The sequence below is a fragment of the Physcomitrium patens genome, chromosome 13 (genome assembly GCF_059467195.1).
Source record: "Physcomitrium patens ecotype Gransden chromosome 13, ASM5946719v1, whole genome shotgun sequence".
Lineage (NCBI taxonomy): Eukaryota > Viridiplantae > Streptophyta > Bryopsida > Funariales > Funariaceae > Physcomitrium > Physcomitrium patens.
In genome coordinates this window covers 5,104,692-5,132,012 of record NC_143422.1, presented here as the reverse complement: position 1 = coordinate 5,132,012, position 27,321 = coordinate 5,104,692, and the positions used below count along the sequence as shown (strand labels likewise).

The 27,321-nt window shown below is 38.1% G+C and overlaps 5 protein-coding genes across 5 annotated transcripts; 2 read left to right on the top strand and 3 right to left on the bottom strand.

The window, feature by feature from the left end:
* Positions 1-15,346: 15,346 nt before the first annotated feature.
* Positions 15,347-17,643, bottom strand: LOC112290776 (peptidyl-prolyl cis-trans isomerase FKBP20-2, chloroplastic). The gene is made up of 6 exons (XM_024537445.3): positions 17,513-17,643; positions 16,635-17,054; positions 16,339-16,448; positions 16,054-16,162; positions 15,874-15,950; positions 15,347-15,573 (listed from the first exon to the last, which is right to left on the bottom strand). Exons 1-6 carry the CDS (start codon positions 17,574-17,576, stop codon positions 15,454-15,456), a joined length of 900 nt encoding a protein of 299 aa, XP_024393213.2. The 5' UTR covers positions 17,577-17,643; the 3' UTR covers positions 15,347-15,453.
* A 725-nt stretch (positions 17,644-18,368) lies between these two features.
* Positions 18,369-20,559, top strand: LOC112290712 (DEAD-box ATP-dependent RNA helicase 22). The gene has a single exon (XM_024537328.3). It carries the CDS (start codon positions 18,413-18,415, stop codon positions 20,219-20,221), a length of 1,809 nt encoding a protein of 602 aa, XP_024393096.1. The 5' UTR covers positions 18,369-18,412; the 3' UTR covers positions 20,222-20,559.
* A 1,449-nt stretch (positions 20,560-22,008) lies between these two features.
* LOC112290713 (uncharacterized) lies at positions 22,009-22,773 on the bottom strand. Its single transcript, XM_024537329.3, has 2 exons — positions 22,611-22,773; positions 22,009-22,491 (listed from the first exon to the last, which is right to left on the bottom strand). Exons 1-2 carry the CDS (start codon positions 22,689-22,691, stop codon positions 22,153-22,155), a joined length of 420 nt encoding a protein of 139 aa, XP_024393097.1. The 5' UTR covers positions 22,692-22,773; the 3' UTR covers positions 22,009-22,152.
* An 851-nt stretch (positions 22,774-23,624) lies between these two features.
* LOC141046091 (cytochrome b-c1 complex subunit 8-2, mitochondrial-like) lies at positions 23,625-25,417 on the top strand. Its single transcript, XM_073538154.2, has 3 exons — positions 23,625-24,011; positions 24,542-24,609; positions 24,797-25,417. Exons 1-2 carry the CDS (start codon positions 23,842-23,844, stop codon positions 24,588-24,590), a joined length of 219 nt encoding a protein of 72 aa, XP_073394255.1. The 5' UTR covers positions 23,625-23,841; the 3' UTR covers positions 24,591-24,609; positions 24,797-25,417.
* Positions 25,418-26,269: 852 nt separating this feature from the next.
* Positions 26,270-26,890, bottom strand: LOC112290664 (uncharacterized). The gene has a single exon (XM_024537211.3). The coding sequence runs from the start codon at positions 26,862-26,864 to the stop codon at positions 26,433-26,435; it is 432 nt and encodes a 143-aa protein (XP_024392979.1). The 5' UTR covers positions 26,865-26,890; the 3' UTR covers positions 26,270-26,432.
* Positions 26,891-27,321: the final 431 nt, after the last annotated feature.

Genomic DNA, 27,321 nt, shown 5'->3' with positions numbered 1-27,321 from the left:
CAGTGATTTTTGGTGGTTGAAAAGTTTCAAGCATGGTATAAACCTCTCTTGAATGAATCTCAACAATCTTATCATTATCCCCTAACCCAATAGATGTAATCAATTCCAATGAATCTTCCAGTCCATTTTCTTCATAAACACCTAAAATCCTCTCATCATCTTGCAATGTACCTAACTTGCATAATTCTCCTTCAATACTATATAATCTTTTTCTTTCTTTTCTTTTAAAATCACCAACTTTCTTATACATAATATTTCCATTCTCCAATATACCAATAAAACTCGCATCAAAGGCACCTTCATCTCGCGAGAGTACCTCCTCTTTTGTACCTCCATAATCTCACTTTACAGTGGTACCTCCCCAAAATCCTTAAATCCTTCAACAATCTTTGGCAATGGTTTCTCCCTCAACCTATGTCGATTCCGTTCATGGTTAGGAGGTACTGTTAGAAATTGTACAGCTTTCCTCCCATCCTCGCTACGTATCCTTGCATAAGCAGAACCATCGTCAAGTACTTTTGTTTCCATCCGTATTGCTGTAATATAAGGTTGTCCTAAAATCAACGGATAAGACGTTGTATCTTGAACAAAAAAATGTTGCTCCGTCGCAACATCTCCAATCCGAATTTTGACATCTGAACAAGCTCCATATAATTCGCCCCATGTGTTATTAGCTGCTCGAATTGCCCATCCATGTTCCATATCAATTGGCCATTTTTGCTTCTTATAAAGATCTTTAGACATGAGATTTATTTCAGAACCATGGTCGACTAAAGCAACTATTGGTTCTTCTATATCTCCTACTCTCACCAATACCTCAGTAGTTGCCCTTGCCCAATGCTTTCGAGTATAATGGCTCAAAGTTTTCATTTCCTTATCACTATAATCTTCGAAATGTACTTGTTGATTATACCCATTCTTTTCATTTGTTGGTTGCTTGTAACCAATATCAACCTCTTCTTCATCTTTGTATATTCTTGCATCAATAGCATGACTCATTCCAGTTTCGTCCATTAATTACCTCTTTCACTTAATACTGTCAATGATAACATCATGAAATTCCTTCTTTGCAATTTCCAAGACTTCTTTCAATGTGAATTCTACCTTAGCGTTTAATATACGTTCTTCCAACACTCCTTTCAAATTTGTTGCCACTTCAATGTCAAAAAGTAGCTTATAAGCAATTGATTTACCCTTATCTTTTGTCTCCTTTGTTTTTTCTCCCAATGATGCTGAGGTATCCTTTACAGGCAATTCTTATGAAGGTGCCTCCCGAGCCTTGTCTCCTCGAGTTTGCCTCTTAGAAGAATTTCCTTCTTTCGTATCATCAAAATTTCCTTGTCTCTTTTCTTCCATCAAAGCTTCATGTTGGCTCTTAGCAATATATGCATGAACTGAAAGAGACTCAACAGGATCTTCCCAACCTATTGCACCTCGTATTGTAGCTGCAGTCCTCACTAACGCTTCTCGAGGTAATTTCCCTTCTTGCATTGTAGAAACGGCAGAAGTCCAAAACTCACTAGTTTCCGTACTTCCACCAATTTCATCATCTACTCTAGCACCATAACTTGCACTTTCTCGTGCTGCTGTTTCATGCTCTTTTAGGTAATCTTGAACCAATGCTCTCATTCCTCCCTTGTCAAAATTGGTTTGAAGAAGATCCTCTCTATCTTTCAATGCTATCTTCCCATCTTTCCAGCAAATAATTCCCTGTCGTATCATATTATTAAATTCATTGCAATCTTTTTTAGTGTGTGAAGCGTCATCACACCAAATATATCTTTGTACATATCCTTGTTTTGAAACATTTTTCGAATTATTTATAGAAGTATTCTCTTCAAGTCTTGCCAATTTGATTTGAAGATCTCACATTCCTCGTTTAATTTCTTCCATCCTCATATTTGCTTTCTTTGATAAGGATGTCGAAGGTTGAACTATAGGCATTGTTGGTGGTGTTGTACGTACTGGAGCTTTGGGTGCTTGTACTGTTTTCGGAATATTGCTCCTATCCTTCCTCCTTTCTTTTTTTGTAAGCAACCTCACCGCATCTTCAATGTTCTTCCACTTCGTTGTCAATCCTTCATCTTCTTCTTTGTCTTCAAGAAGGAATTCTAATTTTCCTTACAATTCTCCATCAGCAGCTTGAAGATCAACTTTGTTCGGCTCCAATGTCAATTTTTCTACCTTCGACAATTGAGAGTACTGCCTCTCAAATTCCCTTAGTAGCTCTATTGCTTGCAAATTCTTATTGGGCCATTCAATCCATTCCAGAAACAACTTCTTAGTAACTCTATCAGCATCTTCCAAGAAATATTCGTCTTTCAATGCATGTGAAAAAACCTCCCATGAATTCTCATAACGATCCGTAATCGATGTAATGTGGTCTCTTATCTCCGGTATCGTGGAAGTCAAAGTAATTCAACCATTTTCTTCTCAGAAATCCGATTTAATTCCATTTCACGAACATAATATCTTAAATACCTTGAAATATTCCTCCCATCAAATTGATCAATTTTATTGACCACTGCTTGCAATGCTTTGGTTGCCAAAGCTTCCTTTCGATCATTGCTTTGTTGTTGCTGCATTGATAATGAGAAGGCTTGAAACATACTAGCAATAGACGGATCCATGTGCATACCTTGTCCTTTAGAAGAATCTCCACCAGAAACTCCTCCCAAAAATCCTTCAAAATTTTTATTTTCGTTTTCCATAAAATAAAGACAAAATCAACCGAAATCCAATACCTTCCACCTCAAGCTTTCACGTCAGGTTTACCACTTTTGTCGTATTACGTGCTTTCTTGCTCGAGAACGCGCCAGACGTCTGGCTGTAGAAGGTAGTATGGAGATTCGCCAATATTCAAGCAGTTTATCAATTATTGACTATTGGAATATAAACGACTACAAGAATATATCGTAAATCTATACAGATGTCCTTCGACTGCTCGCCAAAGTCTCTTTTGCCCCAGCCAGTAGGTCTCTAGACGTTATAGAGAACCCCGAACAACCCAAACTACTAATCTTCGATATCGCTTTGTACTCACGATCTTGTATCCACTGACTATCTCGTTAGATTAACCCAACAAATTTCATTCACTCCGCATACTCAATCCTATAGACACCCTTTTAATTCTCCAATCACAGACGTAACTCCGATTTCACAAAACAGTCAAGAGTGATCACACCCACTTCATTAAAAATCTCGATTCACTATTACAACACTGACTTCAGCAACAATTGCTTCAGTCTTTCTAAAACCCTATGAAGAAGAAAAACCCAATTCTCTGTCTTTTCTTCCCCGACCCGAAGTATGAAGCTTCTCTTCGATCCTTCTCAAAACCTTCAAAAAAAAACTTCTCTTCCCCAAAAACTTCCTCTCCTAAACCTTATCCTCTGAATTTCTTCAATCTTCCGTCTTAGATCCGAAATTGGCATCCGCCATCAAGCTTGGATCCGAAATTGGCTCCTTCTGTCTTGGATCTGGAATTGGCTCCGTCGTCAGAGCTTTCTCCTCCGTTTTTACCTTTAAGAGATCCTTTTACCGAAAGGACGTTTCTGGAACGGTACAAAGGACGGAACAGCCTGAAACAGAATTGGAGCCCGCAATCGGGACCACATTGAATCGCCCGACCAATTCAGGTCTCATACCTGGCCACTCAGTATTTGCACTGGAGTTGGTCGTTGCTTCCAATATTTGAGGTAATTGAACATTAATAAAAGTCCCCTTTCTTTATATTTTTACGATATACTCGTATTATAATTTAACACCGTATACACGGATCATAAGAATTTGGAGTACTTCATGTCGGCTCAAGTTCTGAATTGTTATGAAGCTCAATGGAATATGTTACTATCGAGGTTTGACTTTGTTATTACTTATCGACCTAGGAAGCAACAAGGACTATCCGATTCATTATCAAAGAGCTCGTATCTAGTGCCAAAGATTAGAGAAACAGCATTTGATCAACAGTGTACAACATTGTTGAAGTCAAAATAGTTCACGCTTTGCTCTGCTATAGTGCCAATTGATGCTGACTTCCTCAACCAAGTATGTACTACAACTATTAGAGATTCTGTAGCCCTTGATATCATACAACGTATCAATAATGACAAATTCAAGATTGAAAGAGATCTTTTATACTTTGAGGAGCAGTTGTATATTCCAAAGGGACCAGCACAACTTCAAGTTCTCCAATCTCGACATGATTTTTCAGTTGCGGTGTCATATTGTAAATGCTTACAGTATGTAAAAATTAGCTAAAACATATTATATATTGATAAATCTAGATGTGTGTTAGAGTGGCTAGTAGATTAAATTAAAAGGATTTGGTATAAGAAACTTTACTTTATTTCTTTACTTCTTTTGATTTTGATATTAAAATATATATATATATATATATATATATATATGACCTAAATGTTTAGTATGAAGCCTTGGAAGAAGGTGGAAACCTAAGTATGAAAATTTAAACTAGTAGGAGGCTAATTGAAAGAAATGAAAGTAAGGCATGGTCGGATGAAGGCAAGAAATGGGAAACTTCATCTCTATTGGTCGAATACCATGCCCAATGGGCTTTGAGGAGGTTGCCCGAGGCCTTATTAGAGATTAGGGTTCCTCTTTCGGAGGCATTCGAAGATTAGAAGCTAGGATTGTAAAGTTTAGGGTTTGGAGAACAATTTGTGTATAAAAATTAGAAGATTTGGAGTTAGGGTGAAAAAGTTATAACCGTTTGAAATTAAGGTGTTTATTTAAGACATACTGTTATTCTTTTGAGAGTACGAGGAGTTTCACAGTAGCCTTTAAAGATCGGAAGATGCGGCTGAAACGGCGATTTTAAGGCCTACATCTTTTATGAAAGAATTATTGCTTTTGGAGTTCATATGAAGGAGTTGTAAGGAGTTGAAGGCGACGCTTCCAAATCAAAAGCAGTAAGTAAGCAAGTTTGTTTGTAGTAATGGTTGAAGCCATAACTTGAGTTTTCGGACGAATTTTTGATTCAAACTTTTTGGAAAATGTAAAATTTTCTGTTAAAAAGTTATAAATACAAATTTCGTGGAATTTGATCTTATGTTTTGTGAGATATGAAGAAATTTGCACGCAGATGTATAAAGACAAGGGTTTGAAGTGACTGTTAGGGATTTCAAGATATCTCAAAATCTGCAATGAATTTTCGGTTGAAAATTGTTGTAGAAGTTAATAAGAATACATCAGTACCTCATGTAAAATTTGAGTTTCTTTGGACGGTCGGATTAAGAGATATGAGGTGTTGAAGTTTGGAAAAATCTCCATATAAGAATAAATAAGGATTTAGAAGATTTTATCATATTTTGGAAGTTGTGGGTTACTTGAGGATTGTGTATTTGGTGTAATTACTCAAAAAGAGAAAAATTATATATAAACTTAGGGCTTCCCTTACTTTCAAGCTTGATTGAATAATTAGTGACAGCCAGAAGCCCAGCATTTTCTCGAGGCAAACTCTCTCTATCCTGACAGCGGGACATTTTGGATTCAATAAGACCTTGGAACTTATTTCTCGAGATTTTTGGTGGCTCCAAATGTGGAAGGATGTCAAGGATTTTATCCTCTTTTGTGACATTTGTTCAAGATCCAAGAACTCTCGACATCGTCCTTATGATCTACTTCAGCCATTGCCTATTCCACGTTGGCTATGGTCTTTAGTTTTTATCAACTTTATTACAGACCTACCACCATCAAATTCATTTGACATCATCTTTGTTGTGGTAGATTGGCTTACAAAGATGACACACTTTTTTTCTTGCAAGAAAACATCGTCAAGCAAAGATACAGCAAGGCTCTTCTTTGATAGTGTATATCAATATCATGGTTTATTAGATGATATCATGTTGGATAGAGGAACTCAATTCGTATCAAAGTTCTGGAGATCTCTCTTTGAGGTATTGAAGATGGATATCAAGCTTTCTTTGGCTTTTCATCCTCAAATTGATGGCCAAACAGAACGAGTGAATCAAAATTTGGAGCAGTATTTACGATGCAACATCAACTATCAGCAAGATGATTGGACTGCATATCTATCATTAGCCAAGTTTGCATATAACAACACCCTTCATGCGTCGACTCAACAAATACCATTCTTTTCAAACTATGGGTATCATCCGAAGCATGATTTGTTGAGTCCATCAACTAATAACAACCCAACAGCTCAAGGATTTGTGAAACAACTATTAGAGCTTCAAACTATATTGAAGCTTCAATTGCTAACCGCCCAAGAAGCTTACAAGGCGTCCACAGACAAATTTTGAAATCAAGCATCTACTTTCAAAATTAGAGATAAAGTATGGCTGCTTTGACGGAATATCAAAACCAAGTAGCCATGTGATAAGTTGGACTACTGCAGATTGAGACCATTTTTCATCTAGAAGCAAATCAATCCAGTGGCGTACCATCTGGGATTATCGGCTGCTATGAAGGTATACCCAATCTTTCATGTTTCTTTATTAGAGCCTTATTGAGAGTCATCTTTTTCTAGAAGAATACAATGTCTGCCACCTAGTATTGAAATTGAGAACCACGAGGAATATAAGGTGAAAAAGGTACTAGATTTACGGCGTAAGTGGGAGAAATTAGAGTATTCAGTGCATTAGAGCGACTATGATATTAATGAGCACACATGGGAACTAGCAAAAAATCTTATCAATACATTGCAAAAGGTACAAGAGTTTCATCGACGCTATCCTCAAAAATCTAAGCCCTTTTGATGAAAGTTTTTCAGTGAAGTTCCTTCTCCTTGAAGTCTCTTAATCTTCAGCCTTACAAAGAAGGGGGAGAAGGAACTTCTAAAAGACATAGTTAGAGACTATAAATTTGTAACTTGAGCCCTTTCTTCCATGTTTAGTGCTTATATTTTTCGGTCTAATATGGATAGCCAAGAGATCAATACCATACCATTCATGTCTTCTCAACTGAGTATTTCATGAAGACGACCCCGAGATGAAGAATCACTGTCCTGATGTAATATGACTAGTAGGTGAAAGGGTGAAGAAATATATCATGTTTTGAGGATCTTACTTCAAAAATATTGTAGCAAATTATCTTGGAAAAATAGATATTAGTAAAAAGGTAGAAAAATTAAAGATGCTAATGCTGCCTTTTTACAAATTATACTTCTATTTACTTTGTAAGGCCATAAGTAAGGCAAAACGAGGTAGATTAGAAAAATAAAGGATATAGACATATATAGGGAAGAGTTAGGAGTGCAAATTAGTAAAAATTACCTCAAGAAGATGAAAGTTGATACCCAAAGAGGACCGGTTATGAACTAGGGTCTAAATCAGATCCTAAGGCACAAAACTGAGTCTCGACGACGACTCTAGGACTCTTTGGCAGATCGGAAAGTGGGATTTGATAGAAGATTGGATAGGGTTTCTATGGACGTTGATTTTGGATGATTTGGAGTTGATATGACTTTGTAAGAGCTTTGCAAAGTAGAGGTTTGTTTTGGATGACTTGAGTTTTATGAAATAAAATAGGATTTATGTTTTGAGTGATTTCGAGAGTTTTGTTGCAGATCTACAGGTGAAATTTTTGGATTCATGTTTATAGTTGTGTTAAATACATTTTGTGAATTTGAGCTCGATCTAACAGTTGAAGTGAGAGATATTGAGGTTTAAGCGGGTCAAGGTCTTAGAAAGTAGAATTTTAGGTCCAGTGAGTGTTTTTAAGTTTTCATGCAATCTACTAGTTGGATTGAAGTAAAACTTATGTGAGAAGATATTAGACTTGTTTTTCTATGTCCTTGAGAAATTTGAAACCAATCGAACGGCACAAAGAAGAGAAATTAGCTCTGGAAGGTTGGCATCAAGATTGGAGAAGGAGGCCGGCTAACACCCGAACACATTTTTGAGGTTTTTGTCAATTTAGTAACTCCGATCCTTTTCAAATTTTTTTTTTACTTATTTTAAACTTAATTTTTAAGAAATATATAAATTTTGAATTGAGATCAATGGTTTATTTATTAGATATTGAGGTTTAAATCTATCATAGGAATTACTAGGATTTAGATTAGGGTTTGGTTAGGGTTCGATTTAGGGTTTGATTTAGAGTTTAGGATTTGGATTAGGGTTTGGTTAGGATTTGATTTAAGATTTGGATTAGGATTTGAATTAGGATTTAGAATTCGGTTAGGATTTTATTTAGGGTTTGGATTAGGATTTGGTTAGGGTTTGATTTAGGGTTTGATTTAAGGTTTGATTTAGGATTTAGGGTTTGAATTAGGATTTAGGATTGGATTAGAGTTTGGATTAGGGTTTAGGGTTTGGTTTAGGGTTTGATTTAGGGTTTGATTTAGGATTTGATTTAAGATTTAGGATTTGGTTTAGGGTTTGATTTAGGGTTTAATTTAAGGTTTGTTAAGGATTTGACTTAGAGTTTAGGATTTATTAGGATTTAAGATTTAATTAGGTTTGGTCTAAAGTTTGAGTGAAATTCAATAGGGTTTTAACTAGAATTAAATTAAGGTTGAATTGACATATATTTGAGTAATATTTGTAATCATTCTAATATTTTTTTAAAAAAATTATTGTTTGTTTGAAATTTCTTTGAATTATTTTGAATTTGATTACGTTTGTTTACTATTATTATAGTCTAATTAGAGCATTGTTAGTATTCTATTAGAATTAGGATTTTGTTATCGCAATTTCTATTCTTCCTTCTACAGCCAAGTGCCAGGAGCATTCTCAAGCAAGACTTCACACATTACGGCACCGCATGTACTACGAAGACGACAGAGGATACTTAATAACAGGTCGCTATTGATTGTGTTTGAGGTAGAACCTGCTTGTGGTGATCTTCTCAAAGGAATGTTTGCAGGGCATTTTCACAATGAAGACACAGAAGTTCTTATTTGGTGGAAAATCGAAGGCATAGGACACTATCATTGGTTACAAGGACCAATGAACTACTTGCCATGTAAACAACAATTGGAGTATATTACAAACACTATGTGATAAATTTTCAATTTCTTGCATTGATACTGACTCGCAATAGGAGTGCTTTTCGGAGACCTCGAAGCTAAAGTGAGGGTGATGTTAAGGACATACACTAGAAAGTTGTAGAAGATTTTAGAAGGTTCTAGAGAAGCTTTGTAGTTTGTAGAAGCTACTTGAAAAATTTTCAAGCTCGTGGAAGCTGCTTGATAAGCTTCCTAGCTTGTGGAAGTTGCTTGAAAAGCTTCCTAACTCGTAGAAGCTACTTGAGAAGCTTCCTAGTTTGTGGAAGCTACTTGAAAAGCTTCTTAGCTTGTAGTATATATAGGAGCCAAGAATGAGGGGATCCTTAGTCTCAACAATACATCTCTTGGAGCTCTAGCTCACCTCTCTAGTATTGTTCTTATACTCATCTGATTAATCTAATTCTTGTTGATTCTTCTTGAGCTTCTTGTTTAGATTTTCAATCAGTATTTTAAATTCATGACACTTAGACAATTATGATACTTATAGTTATAAAAGATTTCTTGCCCACATATCTCATAGATTCCTTCTCAACTTTTTATAAGTAATTGGTAGCAATGACGCTACAATAAGTAGCCAAATTCTTGCTAAAAGATTATATGTTGCATGTTATTTACCTTGTTATGAAGGTTTTTTGGTGAATGCATCTCCCAAATGCTCTTTCTAATATACTTCTTCCACCATTGATCACATTGGCTATAGTGACACATATCAAATGTATTTACAAGCTCTACATTAATTTTAATAAATTATTCGCCTTTTTTTTGGAAAATTTTTTCTTAGTAATAATTATCTTACCTTCATTTAAGATTTTATCATTGTAACAGAAGCACATGACACTTTGAATTTTTATTGAAACTTGTAATATTGCATATCACTGTTGAGAGACACACATGATATATTTTAGTCTAAGATCAATTGCATCATCTTGCTCACATGAGCACGTGTTTAATACCTTGATAATGTATTCTTCATTCTTGCCAACTAATAGAATCTAACATAGAATTACTTGAATAACACCAAATACCAATATATAAATAATCTTGATTTATATTTTTCATACTTCACTAACTACACTAAGTTGGTAATATAGGACAAAGGTAAATTCATGCAACAAGTTGCATTGTAACACTTCATATAATCTTTGTTCTTGAATCTAATGCAAAAAGCAAAAATTATATATCCATTTCGAATAAAGTAATACCATGCTACTTTAATATATTCCTTTAATGTTTTATTTCTTTACCATTATAATACATGAAGCATAAGGCATCCACAAAAATTACCATTGTTACAGCATCCAATATAAAAATATAAAATCGCATGATAATAATCCGAGCAATGAATATGCATATCAATGAAAAAATCACTTATCAAATCATCTTTGTTCAAAATCTCATTACGTAGCTTATTACATTATGTAGTGATATCTATTAGATTAAACTAGATATCTCTAATAACAACATCAATATTAGAGGCTTTAAATATTAAATGAATCTATGTAGTATCTTTAATATAATTGGAAGTAAATACCATGAATTACTCACTACATTCTTTAATGCTCAAATAATTAGGCAAGATTAAAAAAAAAAAAAAAAAAAAAAAAAAAAAAAAAAAAACTATAAATGTAATGTGCATCCAATATAAATTTAAACTAAACATTACACTCTTTCATACTAAAGATATGAAGACTATGGTAAGACCACCTATTTTCATAGACATATATATTTACCTAAATAAGAAGTACTAAGTATAAAAATAAATGGAAATGGATTTGATTTTATCTTATGACAAAGCTTCTTAGAAGCTTCATAGATGTGTATTTGATATTATAATGTTTATATTTGATTGATAGGTTAGAAACTTTGTCAATAAATTAGCCATGTATTATTCATGTCGGTAGCATGTGATACAACCTAACAATGTGGCATCTATAAATGAAACTTAACTTACAAATTAAAACACATGTCTTACAAATTAGACACATGTTGGAGGTCTTATAGAATAGTGCCATGTAGCTCTTAAATAGGTAGTATATATGGAAGCAAGAGTGAAGTCTTCTTCATTCTTATTAATGTTTTTCTAATTCTTATTCTTGTTTCAAGAGTTTTTAGTCTTCTTATCTTTGGCCATAGTCATTATAGTTTAATATTATACCATTTTTGAATGATTTTTCAAACTTTTTAAGTAACACAAGAATGTATTAATCTTTTAGTTCTTTGAGATTCATATCCTTGATACCTATCCGAATGTCTATTATGTTCTTTCAATTAAATTATGCTATTAATTCAAAAAAAGAGATCTTTGTAAGACCATAGATTGTACTAAGATCCATCAATGGCATCAATTTTTCCATAATCATCAATATAAGTTGCAATGCAATGGGAGTTCTCTTAGTCATTACCAAGCTCTTAAACCTTTGCATCATCTTAATTAATATGTAAGTTACAATAATAGATAGTAATTTTTATTGCTTCCTTTGAATGGTAGTAGTTATTATTACTATTACTAGGATTTATGCTATAGTAGATATAATTATTAATATTAAAAAAACTATTTTTTTTTTAGATTGGATGATTCAAACATTATGTTTGTTTGACATTGTGTCTCAACAAATAACAATTAATCTATTCAATACAACCTCACAAATAGTCTTTCTTGCCTTTATTACTATAGCGCTAAGAGCAACATGTCCATTGATTCCTCTTTCTTTCTCCAAAAATAACGACAATTATTTTAATTTGAGCATATTTTTAAAATTCCAACAAACAACTCTATATGTGGACTCTTCTAATAAGTAGCCAAAAGACACAACTTCTAGCAATGACTACTAATTTCTCCACCTTCATTCAAGAATATGTTGTATTTATGATGCTTCTATTCTTCCAACATATTCACTGCACAAACATATCTATCATATGCCTTATTCAACATTACCTTGAATTTCAACCATAATATCTCTATTTTGAGCAAAATTGTGCCTTGGTAGCACATCGTATTTATAATTGATGATATCACAACAAATTCATAATAATAGTGGTCAATCCTTTAATCACTTAAGTAGACATCTAAATTAATCAAATTCTAGTATATCTTATTATCTTCTCTTTTGACATCATTAATAAACTCTCAAGTACCTTTAGTATAGACATTAGATTAGAAGAAGTATTCCATTCATACACAATTCTTCTTTTGGCTACTATCAAGCTTCAATCCATCATTGTATAAAAAAAAGATCATCAAAAATTTCTTGCTGCCATATATGATATGCAAATGGATTCCAACCTCACAATAAAGCAATGCTTTATCTACCACAACTTCAAAATTTTTAATATTGGCCCTATTAATCTTTCTTAAGCTACTCTAATCACTCAAGCTATTGTCACTAAAGCACCTTCTAGGTGGCAAGTGGATTATTATAAGAATATAAAAAAACAATCCATCATCAAAACTAAAATATATAAGTTCTTAGATTCAATAGTAGGTAGTCCATCCCTCTTTCTATGGATCTTCATAGTAGTATTGGTAGAGAAGAAGAATAAAAATATTCAATTTTGCATCAACTAATAACTTTTGGATTTAATTATGAAGAAGAATATTTATCATCTTCCTTGTATTAATGATACCTTGGATTAATTACATAGAGCTACTATATTCTCTTTTATTGATTTAGCCATAGACTTTTAGTAAGTCCTATTATCAAATGAGGCTAAAAAAGTTTTTTAAAAAAAAAAAAAAAAAAAAAAAAAAATCCTTTATTTTTCAAGAGAAATTGTTTCAATTCAATATCATGCCTATAGAATTATATAATGTCATATATAACTTTCAACATCTTATGGATATGGTATTAAGATAGTTCAATTGGAAGTTTACCTTAGTGTATATCAATGATGTCAACATATATTCTAAGGACTTTGACTCTCATCTCATTGATCTTTAAAGAATCTTAATATGAATTGGATGTATGAGTCTCAAACTCAAGGCCAAGAAATGTGTCATTGGCTTGCTAAAGCTCACATATCTTTGATATATTATGTCTATTATAAGACTACAATCCGATCTTGATAAGGTATAATTAGATTTTTAATTCCATGCATCTATGAATCTCAAATGTACTCGATTCTTTATTGAATTAATTAATCATTAGGACTAATTTGTAAAAGACTTTTCTTTATTAGTAGCTCCATTTTACTAATTAATGAAGAAAGAAGTGGCATTTATTTGGGACAATGTCAAACATGCTATCTTTAATAAGTTTAAGTTTGGCTTATGTATTATTCTACTTCTCATTGTCTATATTTTTACTTACCTTTCATCCCACAAATTGATGCAAATTAAGATGCTTTAGAAGCCATACTTAGCCAAAATATCATAGCCAAGAATGAGTAGTTACATACACCTTACATTGCTTCTTTAAGGCAAAGAAGAACTACAACAATAGTAATAACAAATAATTTGTTGTCATCTTTGCCATCAAGCACTTTTGACCATATATCTATGGCTTACAATTTGTTATCAAATCAATTATCCTTCTTTGTAAGCTTTCATGAGCTTACATGACTTAATATGATGGCTAGAATAATAGATCCTAATCTCATAATTGTATGATTGCACCATCATTCACAAGCTTGGTTGCATATATGCCAACATTGAAGCTTTGACACATGCTGAGTCTATGACACCCAATTTTTATACAAATTTTCAAGATCTTGACTCCATTTGTCAATTTCAACCTTTTACAATTAACCTCATGGACAATGGATCTTGACTTCTTATTCTACATATGACATGAGTATACATTGTGGAGGCTTGTCGGATTGGCTCAATTGATTGGAGCTTGGACAAACTCTTGTCAAACAAATAAAGTACTATCTCTCTCAATACCTCACTTAGGATTGTGCCTTCTTTTACAAAAAGACGATTCTATGGAGGATCTTGCATTTTTCAAGTATCTAAAGCATTTAATCTTTTTTAAATTCTAGAATTATTTCATGTAGCAAAAATATAGAGAGACTTTACAGTATGAAGAACTCTCAAGCAACTTCAAGAAGTCTACTATTGAATCAATATAATAAGTGAAGTAACTAATTTTATTCAATAATATTTAGTGTACTAAGTAAAACCTAATTATGACAAGGATGTCGTGTTGTACATACTAACATTAATTTCTATCTTAGAACTATTCATGCAAGTAGGCATAGATCTCAGGGGCCCCTAACAACAATGATCACAAGGCACAAGTACATCATAGTAGCCATGTATTGCCTCACCAAATGAATTGAAGTCCAAACATCATAGTTGAAGGATTTTGAAAAAATTGCCCAATTCTTCTTCAATCCAATCATGATGCAACATAGCAATTTGATAGAGATTTTAAAAATAACAATTTGCACTTAAATTTTACCAACATCAACCTTGTTAGGTGTGATGTATAGTACACCCAAAACCAACCTTTAACCAATGCCTCCATACTACAATTTCTCCACAAGGGGATCCTTCTACATATGTAGAGATGAAAAAATGGCCTTAGCACAATTCATGTGCTAGCCAATAAGATCATAAAGAAGCCTAATGTATAGGGCTAGTAGGAACATTCCCAATCTCAATATTTTAATACAAAATCGATTTGAAAGAGGGCCTCAGCAAGTATTGGGATACATAAGTATTCTATGCATCTATATTGTATTCAATGGAATTCATCCCATGGCTGTCTTGCGCCATCTCCAAGTTGAACCTTGTTCGCCAACTAATGGCAACCTCTGGTGGAGCCTGTCCCTTCCTTTGCTGACAGCTTGCCCCTTGCCAGTCACACAGGATTCGCTGTCACAACAATCACGTCCATCCGGTTCTTCACTCTACTCCATCACCAAAGAAATTTGTGATTAGTTTGGTATAAAATTTGAAAGTGTGTAGACTGCGTCGAAGAACATGACCAGTACGGGTCGCCGCTCCAGGTTTCGATGGATGGAACGATCAGCTGCATTAACGTGCTCGACCTAATTACTGGCTTCATGAATTCATGAGTATGTGAAAGCTGGTTTTATAATTGTGTTTGCGTTCCTTGCGAAGTCAAAATGATCGCTGCAACATTGGCTGATCCTCAATGCGTGACTATACCCACCAAACAGTGCTTTCTTCAAGAAACAATACATGCAGTTCCAGTTCATTCAGCAAGAATCACGGTAGCATCTCATAAGCATGATTTAAATGGGAACTAGTTTTAGCTCAAGCGCATTCAAGACCGGACACAATGTCGGGAGACGGACTTTCACAACTGTTGCTGCTTAAATGAATCTGCCTAGAAGGATTCGAGTCAAATCCTTTGAAACGCCAATCCTACTCATACAATGCAAACCAGAGGTCAAAAGAAAACTTCGATTTAGGAAAGCCATAAATTAAGCCCACAAAGCTGCACCACATTGTTGCCGACTCCAGAATGGTATTTCCTAGTAAGATAGATAGAAGCCTAATCACAAACAACATCAGAGTAAAGAAACACAGTTCTTCTTTCGCAATTCTTCACTTCTAACAGTTCCACGTCGAATACTTCAAATTGCTTGGCACTAAAGAAGGTTGATGGTCCAACCTGCTCAAAAGAAAACAACTTGTAAGAAGGATAATGCAACAAAACACGTATTTGCTGCATTGGACAACATGGACATAGTCACATAGTATCTTTAACTCTACATTTCAAATTGGTTTGCACTTACTTCGTTAAATTTCAGATGAAATATGCGGTGGTTAGAAACATGTAACATCAACTGAAAGACAGAATTACGAAAATGGAGGAATAACACGTATACGCGTTGGAAGTGAAGTGGGTAAGGAATTGAATCACCAACAAAAATCCCAATATAACTGGCCTCTTCAAGTAGAAGACACATACCGGGGGACCAAGTTCGGGAGGAATAACAATCCGACGCTTGCCTCCAGGCTTCATGGTCCGAATCCCTTCTTCGAAACCTATATAAATAAGCATCCCATTCAGCGAAGGCCTTCAATCCGACAAACGAATAATTAAAAGAAGAGCCTACATACCTATGATGTGAAAGGCTAGAAGACTTACCAGGAATCATCCCTTTGATACCAAGTCTTGTACGTGCAGGTTCACCTTGTTGATAGCTACTATCAATGCGCCGTCCATTCTCGTTATATCCTATGTAATGGAATTTTAACTACTCCCAACAACCGTTAAAAGCACAGGTTAGCGTCGACCAAATCCATCCCACCTGTAAAGTTCTAAAACAGCATTTCTTAAATTTTAATTGATTTTTTTAAAACATCAAAATAAAATAAATATAACAAAATGTATAACAAAAAATTGATTATGCAAGGAGATCAATGCAAATACCTGCTGCCCATCCTTCGGCGACTCCCCTTGGCCTTCAACAATGTCGTAGTAAATGAGTCCCGATTCGGCCGTCGTGTACTTGTCATCCGTTATCACCTTCACCTGGAATCCTGAACGCACCAAATTGTGTTTCCTTAGAGATCCCGCTGATAGAAAAAGTAAGAACAGTGCCCCAGAATATCATTACTGTGATCGTAGAAAAGAAGAGACATCACATGGCTACAAAAAGAGGGGAACAACACCGTTGGAAAGAAATAACTACACGATACTGTTGAATCAAACAATATAAGATATACCTTCGCGAATAAAGGTAGGAAAATCCTCTGGAGCATTGTTGACTTTTTGCATCCTCCGATTCTGATCGAGCAATCTCTTCTCATCGACAGGGCTCTTTGGGGAGGGGTCTTTCTTTGAGACTGCTAAAGCAATGTCTTTTTCCGCTAATCTTTCAACTAGCAGAGCACTTCCGAATCCTGCAGCAAGATTCAAAAGGTCTCTGCGCCCTATTGCTCTACGCTTACTAAAGTTACATTCATCTAAACCGTTCGACAGAGAATCTGCCCTACTAAAAAGCTTAGTCTTAGCTTCAGAATCGGTTCGATGATTTTCATTTAAACTATCCGAGTGAATGCACCGCACCGTAGCGCATGTCGTTCGAGCTGACAAACTTGAAACCTCACATAATCCTTTCGAGGTAATTCTAGAACCCCGGAATGCTGCAACATTCCAACAAGCTACGTCGTTAGGATGCACAAATCTCAATGAGCGGACGACTAATATCCCACTTCTTCACTACTCAAAACCAAAATTCTTCCAATCTCATCAGCACATACAGACCGCAGAAAAGCTAATTCGGGCACGGAGAGGAAAACACATCAATTCAGGGGTAAACCTAACGCAGCTGCAAACTGACAGCAGAGTAGGAAGGGCAACCGCATAACCTTTCACCACCTCCACCACTCCCAATTGAACAAACAATCACAGCAGCGAATAAGCCCAAAACCTCAGCGGTGATAACCCTACGCGACAAAAATCTAACCCTATAAACAAACCTCCCGCGCTGAGTAGATGAAACTCCTCACAGAATTGATTCCTGTCCACCTCTCAGCGATTTCACACAAAATCACCACACACGAAATTGGAGCTGGCACAGATAAGGTTGAGAGTTCAATACACGAAGACGCGGAGGACGAAGAACCGAGTGCAGGCACCACGCGAGCTGCACAGAGAGCAAACATGGCTGCGTGACTGCTCGTCGATCTCACCACCGCCGAGACTGCTGTGAATCCCCCTCCCTCCCTGGCTATCCAGACATTGCAATTGTTATTGCGACCACTGCGTGTGCAAAGCCCCGCCCAGCAAAGCCTGACTCCCCCCCCCCATTCAGCTGTGGCTGCGTCGACGCGCGGGCGGGCAGGGCGGGCAGGCGGCCATTTATCCACTGTGGAAATTGAGGTGTCGATCCATTGGGTCCGCACCTCATTCGAGGTCCCCGACCTCGAAGGAAACTCCCCCTTGAATGAGTTCTGTTCACACGTTGGAGGTGGTGGTTTTGAAATCAACTGGTTTCTAAGTCCTACAAGGAACAGAATGCGCTTAGTGGCACTTCTGCTTGCTTAAGTAATATTTAAAATATATATATATATATATATATACATATTTTTTGAATTTGGGGTTTCTATAATGTAGGAAATGCATATTCGGGGTATTTTGAGCATCTGAGTTGGTGTATTCAAAAATTCTTCTTTACAAAAATAAATAAAATATTAGTACATCAAATAGCAACTGTTTTATCATGGAAAACGATTTTGTAGCTTTTTGATATACAATTTTTAGGGGTTAAATTACCATTTCAATCTTCTAACAACTTGCTTAGAGGTTTATGATAAAGGACAAAGGAGTGGCATGGAAGTTGGTATGTCTACTATAGGATGAATGTATTACAATGATGAAGTCGGATGACGTAGATGACATTCGGCCTTCATCCTCAGGCTGATGGCAGTCCCTCTGGGTCTCACGGTGTCTCTGCTGCGACGACACAAGAGCACTCGTTAATTGCAGCAGGAATTCAGCCATGGCGCGGTGCATTGTGGCTGCGGCGTCCGTGTCGGCGCTCGTGCCTTACACCAGAGCAGCTTTCAGCTGCTCGTCGCACAGGTGCTTATACCGCTTGCAGAGCGCGTGCGGTTCGAATATTTGGACGGTGGAGACAATTGGATTCAATCTGCGATGCGTTCCTGGAGCCAGGAGGCGGTTTTCGGCGTCGGGGATCAGGGCGGAAGGAGGCGGCGAGGATGCGGGTGGGTTTTGGGCTGAGAAGGGCATTACTTGGAGGTCGCTGGGGTTGGATGGCGAGGTTGTGGGGGCATTGATGCGTGCGGGGCTGCCGCATCCGTCTTTGGTACAAGCGGCAGCCATCCCTTCGATTTTGGGGACTGGGGATGTGGTAGTAGCTGCGGAGACGGGCAGCGGGAAGACGCACACGTATCTGGCGCCTCTTGTGCAGAAGATGTGGAAGGCAGGTGCGAGCGGGATAGAAGATGCAGAGGATAAGGAGAAAAGCCCTTTTGAGGGTTTGGGGTTTGGGTTGGGTTTAGTGTTGTGTCCAAATGCACTGCTGTGCCATCAGGTTGTGGATATGGCGAATGCGTTACGAGGTGAGGACGGACAGCCTCTGGTGCGCGTGGATATGATTTCAGGGGGACAGGGATGGCCGACTTATCTTCCGGACGTTGTTGTTGCGACTCCGGCAGCTTTGTTGAATAATTTGTTTGGGTTCGATGCGAATCGTCGTCGACGTATAGCGTTTGTTAAGGCTGTGAGAATGGTGGTTTTTGATGAAGCGGACATGTTGTTGGGGGGCGGGTTTGTGCGGGATGTTGGTCGGCTCATCGACTTATTTCGTCTAGAAGAGAAGCGGATTTCCAAGCTTCGAGAGCTTGAAGCGTCGGTAGAGACGAAGATAGAGTTTAAAGAACCTGAATTTCGGAGAGTTTGGAGCGAAGCTGAAGGGCAGGAGGAGGCAGGGGATGTGGCAGAGGAGGTCGAAAGAGAAGCACAGGAAATTGTCGACGAAAGTGGAAACTCTTTACTTTTCGAGCAACGTGCCCAAGAGAGCACAGCTTCCAGTGGACAGAGTGCGTCAATGCAGAGGAGATCTGAGTGGTTGCGGAATAGGAAGGAGTATAAGAGAAGTAAACAGTACATTTTTGTTGCAGCAACACTTCCTCAAGCTGGCAAGAGTTCACCTGGAGCAGTTCTCAAGCAGAAATTTCCGGCTATGACTTGGGTCCATGGCAATTTCCTTCATCGCCACAATCCCATGTTAGAACACCGGTGGGTACATGTTAACAAAGACAATAACCTATTGTCTGTGCTTACTGACGCTTTAAGAGAAAGTCGGTCCAACGCTAGAACGCTTGTTTTTGCTAACAGCGTTGAAGGCGTAGATGCAATTGCACGGGTCCTGGATCAATGTGGGCTGAAATGCATGCGTTATCATCGGGACTTATCAGTGGAGGATAAGGCAGCAGCCTTGTCATCTTTCGAAGAAGAGGGCGGTACGCTAATCTGCACAGATGCCGCTGCTAGAGGCCTTGATATTCCTAACATAACTCATGTCATTCAAGCAGAGTTTGCTACTTCAGCTGTCGACTTCATTCACAGAATAGGTCGAACTGCTAGAGCAGGTCAGCCTGGGTTTGTGACCAGTATATACACGGACGCAAACCTTACGCTTGTCAATGCCATGCGTGATGCCATGACTGCTGCCATACCTGTTGAAGGTGCATTTAGTCGCAAAAGAAGCTTACGCAGGAAAGTTAAGAAGTACGGTTCCTACGAGGATGCGCAGAAGGCCAAGTCGGCCTTGACCAAACAGTAACCACAGTATACGGAAGCTTTCTTTTACCGTCGACTGCAATGCTGCCATTCATGCATTAATTTTGGGTAGACGTGTAGGTTGGATGCAGGTCAAAGTTAATCGTCCCTGTACAGAAAGGAGAAGGTAGACAGTGTAGGGTTTTCACCTGTGAAGAGGGTTACTCACCATACGTACTCATAGAGGTGAACATTTCATTTACTTTATTCAAAGACCAGGTAGACAGTATAACGAGTTACATACCAAAGAATTATGCAATTTATTGACTAGGTTCGCTAGCAAAGCTTAACTACGTGTATTATGAATTTCAATCTTTTGAACTAGTTAAGTATTTTGTGGAAGGCTGATCTGAACTCAAACCGAACTGCTTTCAGTGTCCATTTACGTGAAATTTTGTGTCAGTACATATCATTTCGCAATTCTGTTATACGTGCATGATGCGGAGTCATGCACTCCTGATAGTTTTTGTCAGTCTATCGCAAGAGCAAATTGTTACATGACTGTAGGATACGAAAAGGTCCTCTATTGTTGGTGACCAGCTTCTGAGGTTCCAAATTCGGAACGATCAGGCTCTACCTTGACTTGCTCACTCATGCTTTGTGCTAGATATTTCACTCTTTCAGGGCTTCAGTCTACTTTATGAAGCTGAGATTGTATGATCTATGCTTCAGAGCTTTTGCAGCAGAAGAAGTATGCAGTATTCTTTAAAATCTGACATCGCGTACTTTCTATAACTGGTTCTTTATCAGGGTGCGCTTAGATATACGCCCAAATCCTAGTATCTATACATCTTAGAACTAGGATCTACGCCGCTCTACTGCCAATTTAGCGCAATTCTTAATGTATTAGTCGGCCTGCTTACGAAATGGTGTCTTGTTGTACATTCAGAAGTCATTCCAGATCGAAATTTGCGATGAGTTTGGATGCGCACGGTATTAAACAGAATTGTAATTTCTAAAGCATGAATTATGAGTGCATGTGTTCACTCTATAGACTAGGATTCTGGAAAATATTGAATCAAGAGGGTGGTCAATAGTTAATGATCGAGGACTATTCTCATTGTAAATGTGGGTTTGTTCGACAACTTGCAATGAACAAGCTTTGTCTTGGGTTCGGTTTTCGCGATTCTCGTGTTTGGTCCACTTGGTCAGCACTTCTTGTAAGTCCAATTCTTTGATACTGAACTTGAATTTTTTGAGGTACCATCTTCCTATGGAAGGATGCAATTATTGACGGTTATTCTATTCACTGAAGCAGACATTTTCGAGGTATTTTCTCAAACAAGAATATTGCTACACGCTTCATCTCCCGTGACACATTCCCAGCAAGTAAAACTCAATCTGGTGAGCATGATTAATTCAATCTTCTGTAGGCTGTGGCTTAACTCACACTAGATCTGATAACCTATCTTGCACAAATCGACAATCGGGTGCCTCGAATCCTTTACATCACATAATAATGTTGCGGGAACTTGGTATATTATATAATCTTAACATATTCATCACCACCTCTACAGTCTTATCACGAAAATTGCTACTTCAGTGTAACATTACGCACCAATACTTGTAGGAAAATTCGACGCCTCAAAAAATGAAAAAGAATTGTGCATAACTGAGTAGTAAAACACCCAATTTGGTGAAACTCGATAAGTTTTGTTATCTGTAAGTCCCGAGAAATTTACCAACATTCCATACCTACCGATCAGATCGTACCAAATCTACCAATTAACCGATGTAAAGAAGAGAACAATACAGAAACTGATTCAAATACTTAATGTACCAACAAAGAGATAAAAAACTGAACGCTCTTGCGAGCTCTTGTATTACATACAAAGCGGCGTGACCTATACAGTACACGGCAATTTACAGTTCTCTTGTCTACCCTTTCATCGAAAGAGTTAATCATCATTGTTGAGCGACTGAACAAAGAAAAATCTATTGGTTGGGGGTAACTGCGTTCTTGGCAGCGTTGAGTGCGTTGCCCACAGCATTCTGAGTCTGCTGCAGCATGTTTCCAGCTCCATCCTTGGCCTCCATGGCCTTCTGCTGTGCGGCATGGGCCGCATTTGCTGAAGCCTGCTGTGTCTGCTGCAATTTCTCACCAGCAAGGCTCTGCGCTTGGCTAGCCTTATCCTGCGCGACTCCCGCAGCATCCGAGGCCTTGTCCTGGGCCGCTCCCGCAGCGTTGGCCGAAGCCTCCTTGGCTTCATTGGCCTTGTCACCTGCAGCTCCAGCGGCGTCTTGGGCCTTGTTCTGGGCGGCCCCAGCGATGTCCTGAGAGATTCATATTTAACAAAAGCCAGTGATTCGGAACAAAGAATCCAACTGCTCAACTATACGCAACTCACGGATAACAGAAGTGGACCCTGTGGACAATCAGGTGGGTTCCTTACCATGGTGGAAGCCTTGGTCTCCTCCGCCTTCTGGGCAGCGGCGTCCTGGGTGTTGTTGTTGTTGTTCCCGAAGAAATTCATTGTCGATGAAATTGAGTAAACCAATGAAGTAGCAGAATAAAAAATCGAAGAAACAGAAGGATTGCGAGTGATTGAATATCGAGAAAGAGAGGGAGAGAGAGGGCGATCGAAATACTGACTACAACATATACATAGTCGAGACCATTTTTAATTGAATAATTCGGACACGGGGAACGATGCCTGCACCACCACTTGGCACATAAGATTGATGGACACCTGGCAGTCACCCAGTACGCCGTGAGAAAGGATGGATGAAAGTGTAGAAAAAGCATGAAAGTAAGTATTCATCCAAGTTGGGCTGCTCTGGGCCACTGATTCCCTCGCTCAGTCTAACGTTCATAATTTATCCGATTTATGCCGCTGGTTGCCGCAGATAACCGTCGCCGTCATGGAATGGCTGTGGGGGGCTTTATAGAGATTCTCAATGGGAATAGATTTGGTTTTATTGGTACTTTTTTTTTTACCAAGATACTAATTTCTAAAGTTAGGACAAGACTAAAAGTATGCATCAGACATCTACCACTAACAAACCCACCACCAAAACAAAGTAAATAATATATATATATATTTATTTATTTATTTATATTTATTTATTTATTTATTTATTTATTGAGATTCTTTGTTTTTTTTTTAACAACAAAAAAAATTATTCATGCATTGTTTTTTCACAAAATATAAAACAGTTAAAAATCTAAAACAAGGATTCGAACCACTCACCTGCACTGAGTTGAATGCAAGTGAGTACTCGTCATCCTCCACCAGTAGTTTGTGTACATTTTTAGACTAATCAGAATGAGGAATTTTGAGTTGCCTGCCTTGTGATGAGAGCATAGTCTACTAGCCCCCCTTGCAATGTAACTAGTGTCTTTTTCATGATGTGGTGTGATCCGGAAAGGCCAGCTCATTTGTAACCACCGCCACCCAGGACCTCCTCGCACAACTGCACACAAATTCTTGCTCCTGTTGTTGCCCAATCTTGCACATGGGTTTTGCTGCTTCAGCCTCCATTCTTCCTCACCTTCAATTTCATGTCTTTGCATGCTCCGTAGATGTGGTTTTGATATCCTTTTGTTTTTGTTTTTGTTTTTGTTTTTTTTTTTTTTTTTTTTTTTTTTTGTGTTGCTTTAGAGTGCGTTAGCATTTGCAAGCTATGGGGAAGGTGCCGGTCCGGCTGAAGGAGGTCACCTATTCACTGTCCCCTTGCCATCAACACATATGGCGAGGCCTTCTTCATGATGTTCGGTACAAGACCATGAAGCGGTTCAATGACAACTGGGTGTCGGCACTGTTTCTGTTGGTTCCTGTCCTCGGCAGCTACGGGTGTGTTTCTATGCTATTTGCCGTTGTGTGTTGGTTTGTTGCATGTGTCTCACCATCAAGAGTTGGTGAGGGATGGCATCTCGTATCTTATGGTTTTGGTCTTTGGTGGAAGACTTGTTATTTGGTTAATGCAGGGTTATCAAAATTTGTGACTATGTTTTCTTTTCTGGGGTGCTGTATTCTTTCCCTTTTTTCATTTTACATCTTTTCTCTGGATGTTTCATTTGTGTATCTGTTTGTTGTATCTTCACTATATTCAGCAGGTTTGGGGTTGAAGCGTTTTTGTGAAGTTGTTCTGGAAATTTTCGCGTTTGTTTTCTTCCTCTTTAGATGAGCTTTGCTTGTTGAAAAAGGGGATGTTACCTTAAAAATAAGAGTTGCTGCAGGAAGGAAGAAAACAAATAATAATAAAATAATAATAATAATAATAATCATAATATTTAAAAGATCAAACAAATCAACAAACAAATGGAAACGTACTGTGATGCCAAAAGAATACACGGAATCCATGACATTTTGCGTGTGTGCAGGTACGCTGAGGCATACCGAGAGAGAGAGAAGCTGCATCATCGACATTAGAGATCCCAGTTTTTTAGAGGTTTGGAATTTTAGAGCAGATTCACGGCATTTCTTGACACCTTGCATTCGTAAAATTCTCAAGTACTTCAAGAAACTGGCTGAACCCTAATTCTCTTTTCAACCGCGTCATTTCGAGAACACTATTTCTTTCTTCCCAACTTTTCTCTCCCTGGGAAGTGACGAAAATTTCCACTTTGTGCTTGTAGCTGCTGGGAGAAACTTGACATGAAAGAATTCTGTAGTCACCTTCCTTGCGGAGGAGGGGGGAGGAGGATAGCAACCACACCAGGTAGTACAAGATCCCATTTCTCTTTGGCTGCGGGTTACACACATGTGGTTGTTCAATGAAGCTGGAGGAAAGCTGTGACCTGAATCTTAACAACAGCTCCTACTGACGATGTTACTGCATTCATCGTTGAAATATTGCCGGAGAAATTTGATGGATTTACTCATGAGATAGAAGTAATGAAGAGTTTCTTATCACCCGCTCAATTGTATGGCGAAAGATTTGAGGCTTGTTATTGCATATGCATCCTCTTAGTGAAATACAATAAAGGTGTTTAAACAGTCACTTCTAAATGTGCTGTGTGCATAGAATTAATGATGCGTGACAACTGTTGAAGTTTGGTGGTAGCATCATCAAACATTACTATTCTTTTGTATTCATATTTTTGTGTAAGAATAGAAAAGCCTGACAATAACCAGATACTAGGAACATTATTGGTTATCTTTGAACATCAATCTTCACAATAATTCTTGTATTGGAAAAAAATACAATGTACTAGATTTATTATATAAATTTCACTAACATGGTGAAGTTAACATAATTCATTAAATGCATAGTATGGATTGCTTTACATAATTGATGTAACTTTACAGTACTACACTACGGTTGACTTATTCGAGCAATTCGGCATTCAGTATGTTATATCTCATTGTAGCATGTTCACAGTGACACATACCTAACTCCATTTGCATTTCGAGTGAAAATAATAAATATAGATCATGCATTTACCAAATTCAATCAAGTGAAAGGTAATTGCACCCCTGACAACAATAAAATAATTCAAAATAATTAACTTAAATTAAAAGCATGAACTTAAAATAATACTTAACGTATAAGTAAGTCAGAGAATCAATTTCGGTTTCCTGCAAGCGATTTGAATACCTGTTTCCGTAGCACATGAACATCAAAATGCTACATAACATTATAGCAGTTTAGTCCTCACAAGATGGTGCATTCATCACTCTTCTCAAGTGGTAATAAAAATGGCTGCGTCATAGCTGAATCCGTGTTGCAAAACTATCCAGGTTAAGTTGAAAAAGGTATAAACCTTTCCATCCTGCACAATGCAATGTGGGGAGATATCACAGTAAACGTCATCGTTCACTGAATGGATTTGCGATGCCGTCGCAATGGATTCATCAGCTCGCGAAAGCAACACATTCGGTGACAATCAGAAGTGAAGGTGCGATCGAAAGCGCGACAGTAAAAGTCCTCATAAGAAGAACAGAAGCTAAGAGACTGAGCAGACACACTCTGTAATGATCGACGATGGGAGCCACGCATCAAAGACGAGATTATACACAGAAAACACAGGTTTACAAATGGTGATGCAGAAAGTCTCGCTGTGTGTTGCGAGATACAAACACCGGGAATGAGACGATAGACGAGAGAGTAGTCACAAGACGTTATGAAATTATATCACAAGAATGCACAACAGAAACCATGCGGCTTGGTGCAGCACACTATGCAATGAGGCAGGGATCTAGAGGAGACGATGCTTAAGAAGAGGTTTCAGATCTGTGAGCTAGAAGGAGAAGAATCGGAGCTATGGGAGCTTATCTCTTCTTGCCCTTAGCGGCAGTCTGCTCCATCTTGTCGATTTGGCCGACCTTGCCGAGCCCGTTGCAGTTCTTGCACACAATCTGGAGCTGATCCTTCCTGGCTGCATTGGCATTCAACGCAGAGTCAGTCTTCCTCACGAACCCAGCGCCGTCACACTCCGGGCAGAGATCCTTTCGAGAGAAAAAGATAGGGAATGCTGTGCCGACCAGAGCAATTGCAACGGCGCCGGCAATGAGGTAGTTGGTGCCTGCAGCAGACACATCACCTACAGCACACACCACCTTAGGTCCACGAGAGGAGCACTCCTTGAGCCTCAATGGAGCGAAGAGCTGCGACTTCGAGGCAGCGGAGGTGGGCTTGGTCAGGGCCACCTTGGGGACGACGGCTACAGTGGACACTACTTGACACGCAACAAAGGACGCCATAGCTACGATCTTTCGACAGACACAGGACGGAGATTGCTGTCACAGCGTGAGAAAGAACTGAGGCTAAGAAAGGGTTGCAATCTCTGCATAGCAAGCACCTGGAGCGTGTAAGACCAATAAGAGTGTAAGCCCATGAAAAGGAATTCAGCCACGTCAGAATGTTTGGATAAGACTTGGATCTTTTCGTTGGTGCTTGTCGAAGCCCGGCCGAATCGGGGCTTTTACTTTTCGGGTATGGGTTGTGGATCGAAGATGAGAATCGACACAAGTGAAATATAAAAAAACGCGTTCACTCTCTGAAAGCGAGTTGTGACCAAACCTCGCGTAGTGTTCATGGATTTTTCTTGAAGAGTGTGAAGCTTTTGAAAACAGAGGAATCTCCCTGCTTGATCCTGCGAACCCTGTCCTCCTTCAGATACATGACTCTTGAGAATGATCTCAGACGCGTTACCAGGTT

Bases quoted from the DNA above. Each gene is read 5' to 3' on its own strand.
- LOC112290713 (XM_024537329.3), bottom strand. From the start codon at position 22,691: ATGAATTTCTTCGGGAACAACAACAACAACACCCAGGACGCCGCTGCC. The intron at 22,492-22,610 runs GTAAGGAACCCA...TGAATCTCTCAG, and splicing joins AGACCAAGGCTTCCACCATG to GACATCGCTGGGGCCGCCCA.
- LOC141046091 (XM_073538154.2), top strand. From the start codon at position 23,842: ATGGGGAAGGTGCCGGTCCGGCTGAAGGAGGTCACCTATTCACTGTCC. The intron at 24,012-24,541 runs GTGTGTTTCTAT...GCGTGTGTGCAG, and splicing joins CCTGTCCTCGGCAGCTACGG to GTACGCTGAGGCATACCGAG.
- LOC112290776 (XM_024537445.3), bottom strand. From the start codon at position 17,576: ATGTTTGCTCTCTGTGCAGCTCGCGTGGTGCCTGCACTCGGTTCTTCG. The intron at 17,055-17,512 runs GTATTGAACTCT...GGAATGTTGCAG, and splicing joins TTCGTCCTCCGCGTCTTCGT to CATTCCGGGGTTCTAGAATT. The intron at 15,951-16,053 runs GTAAGTCTTCTA...TTATTTATATAG, and splicing joins TATCAAAGGGATGATTCCTG to GTTTCGAAGAAGGGATTCGG.
- LOC112290664 (XM_024537211.3), bottom strand. From the start codon at position 26,864: ATGGCGTCCTTTGTTGCGTGTCAAGTAGTGTCCACTGTAGCCGTCGTC.
- LOC112290712 (XM_024537328.3), top strand. From the start codon at position 18,413: ATGGCGCGGTGCATTGTGGCTGCGGCGTCCGTGTCGGCGCTCGTGCCT.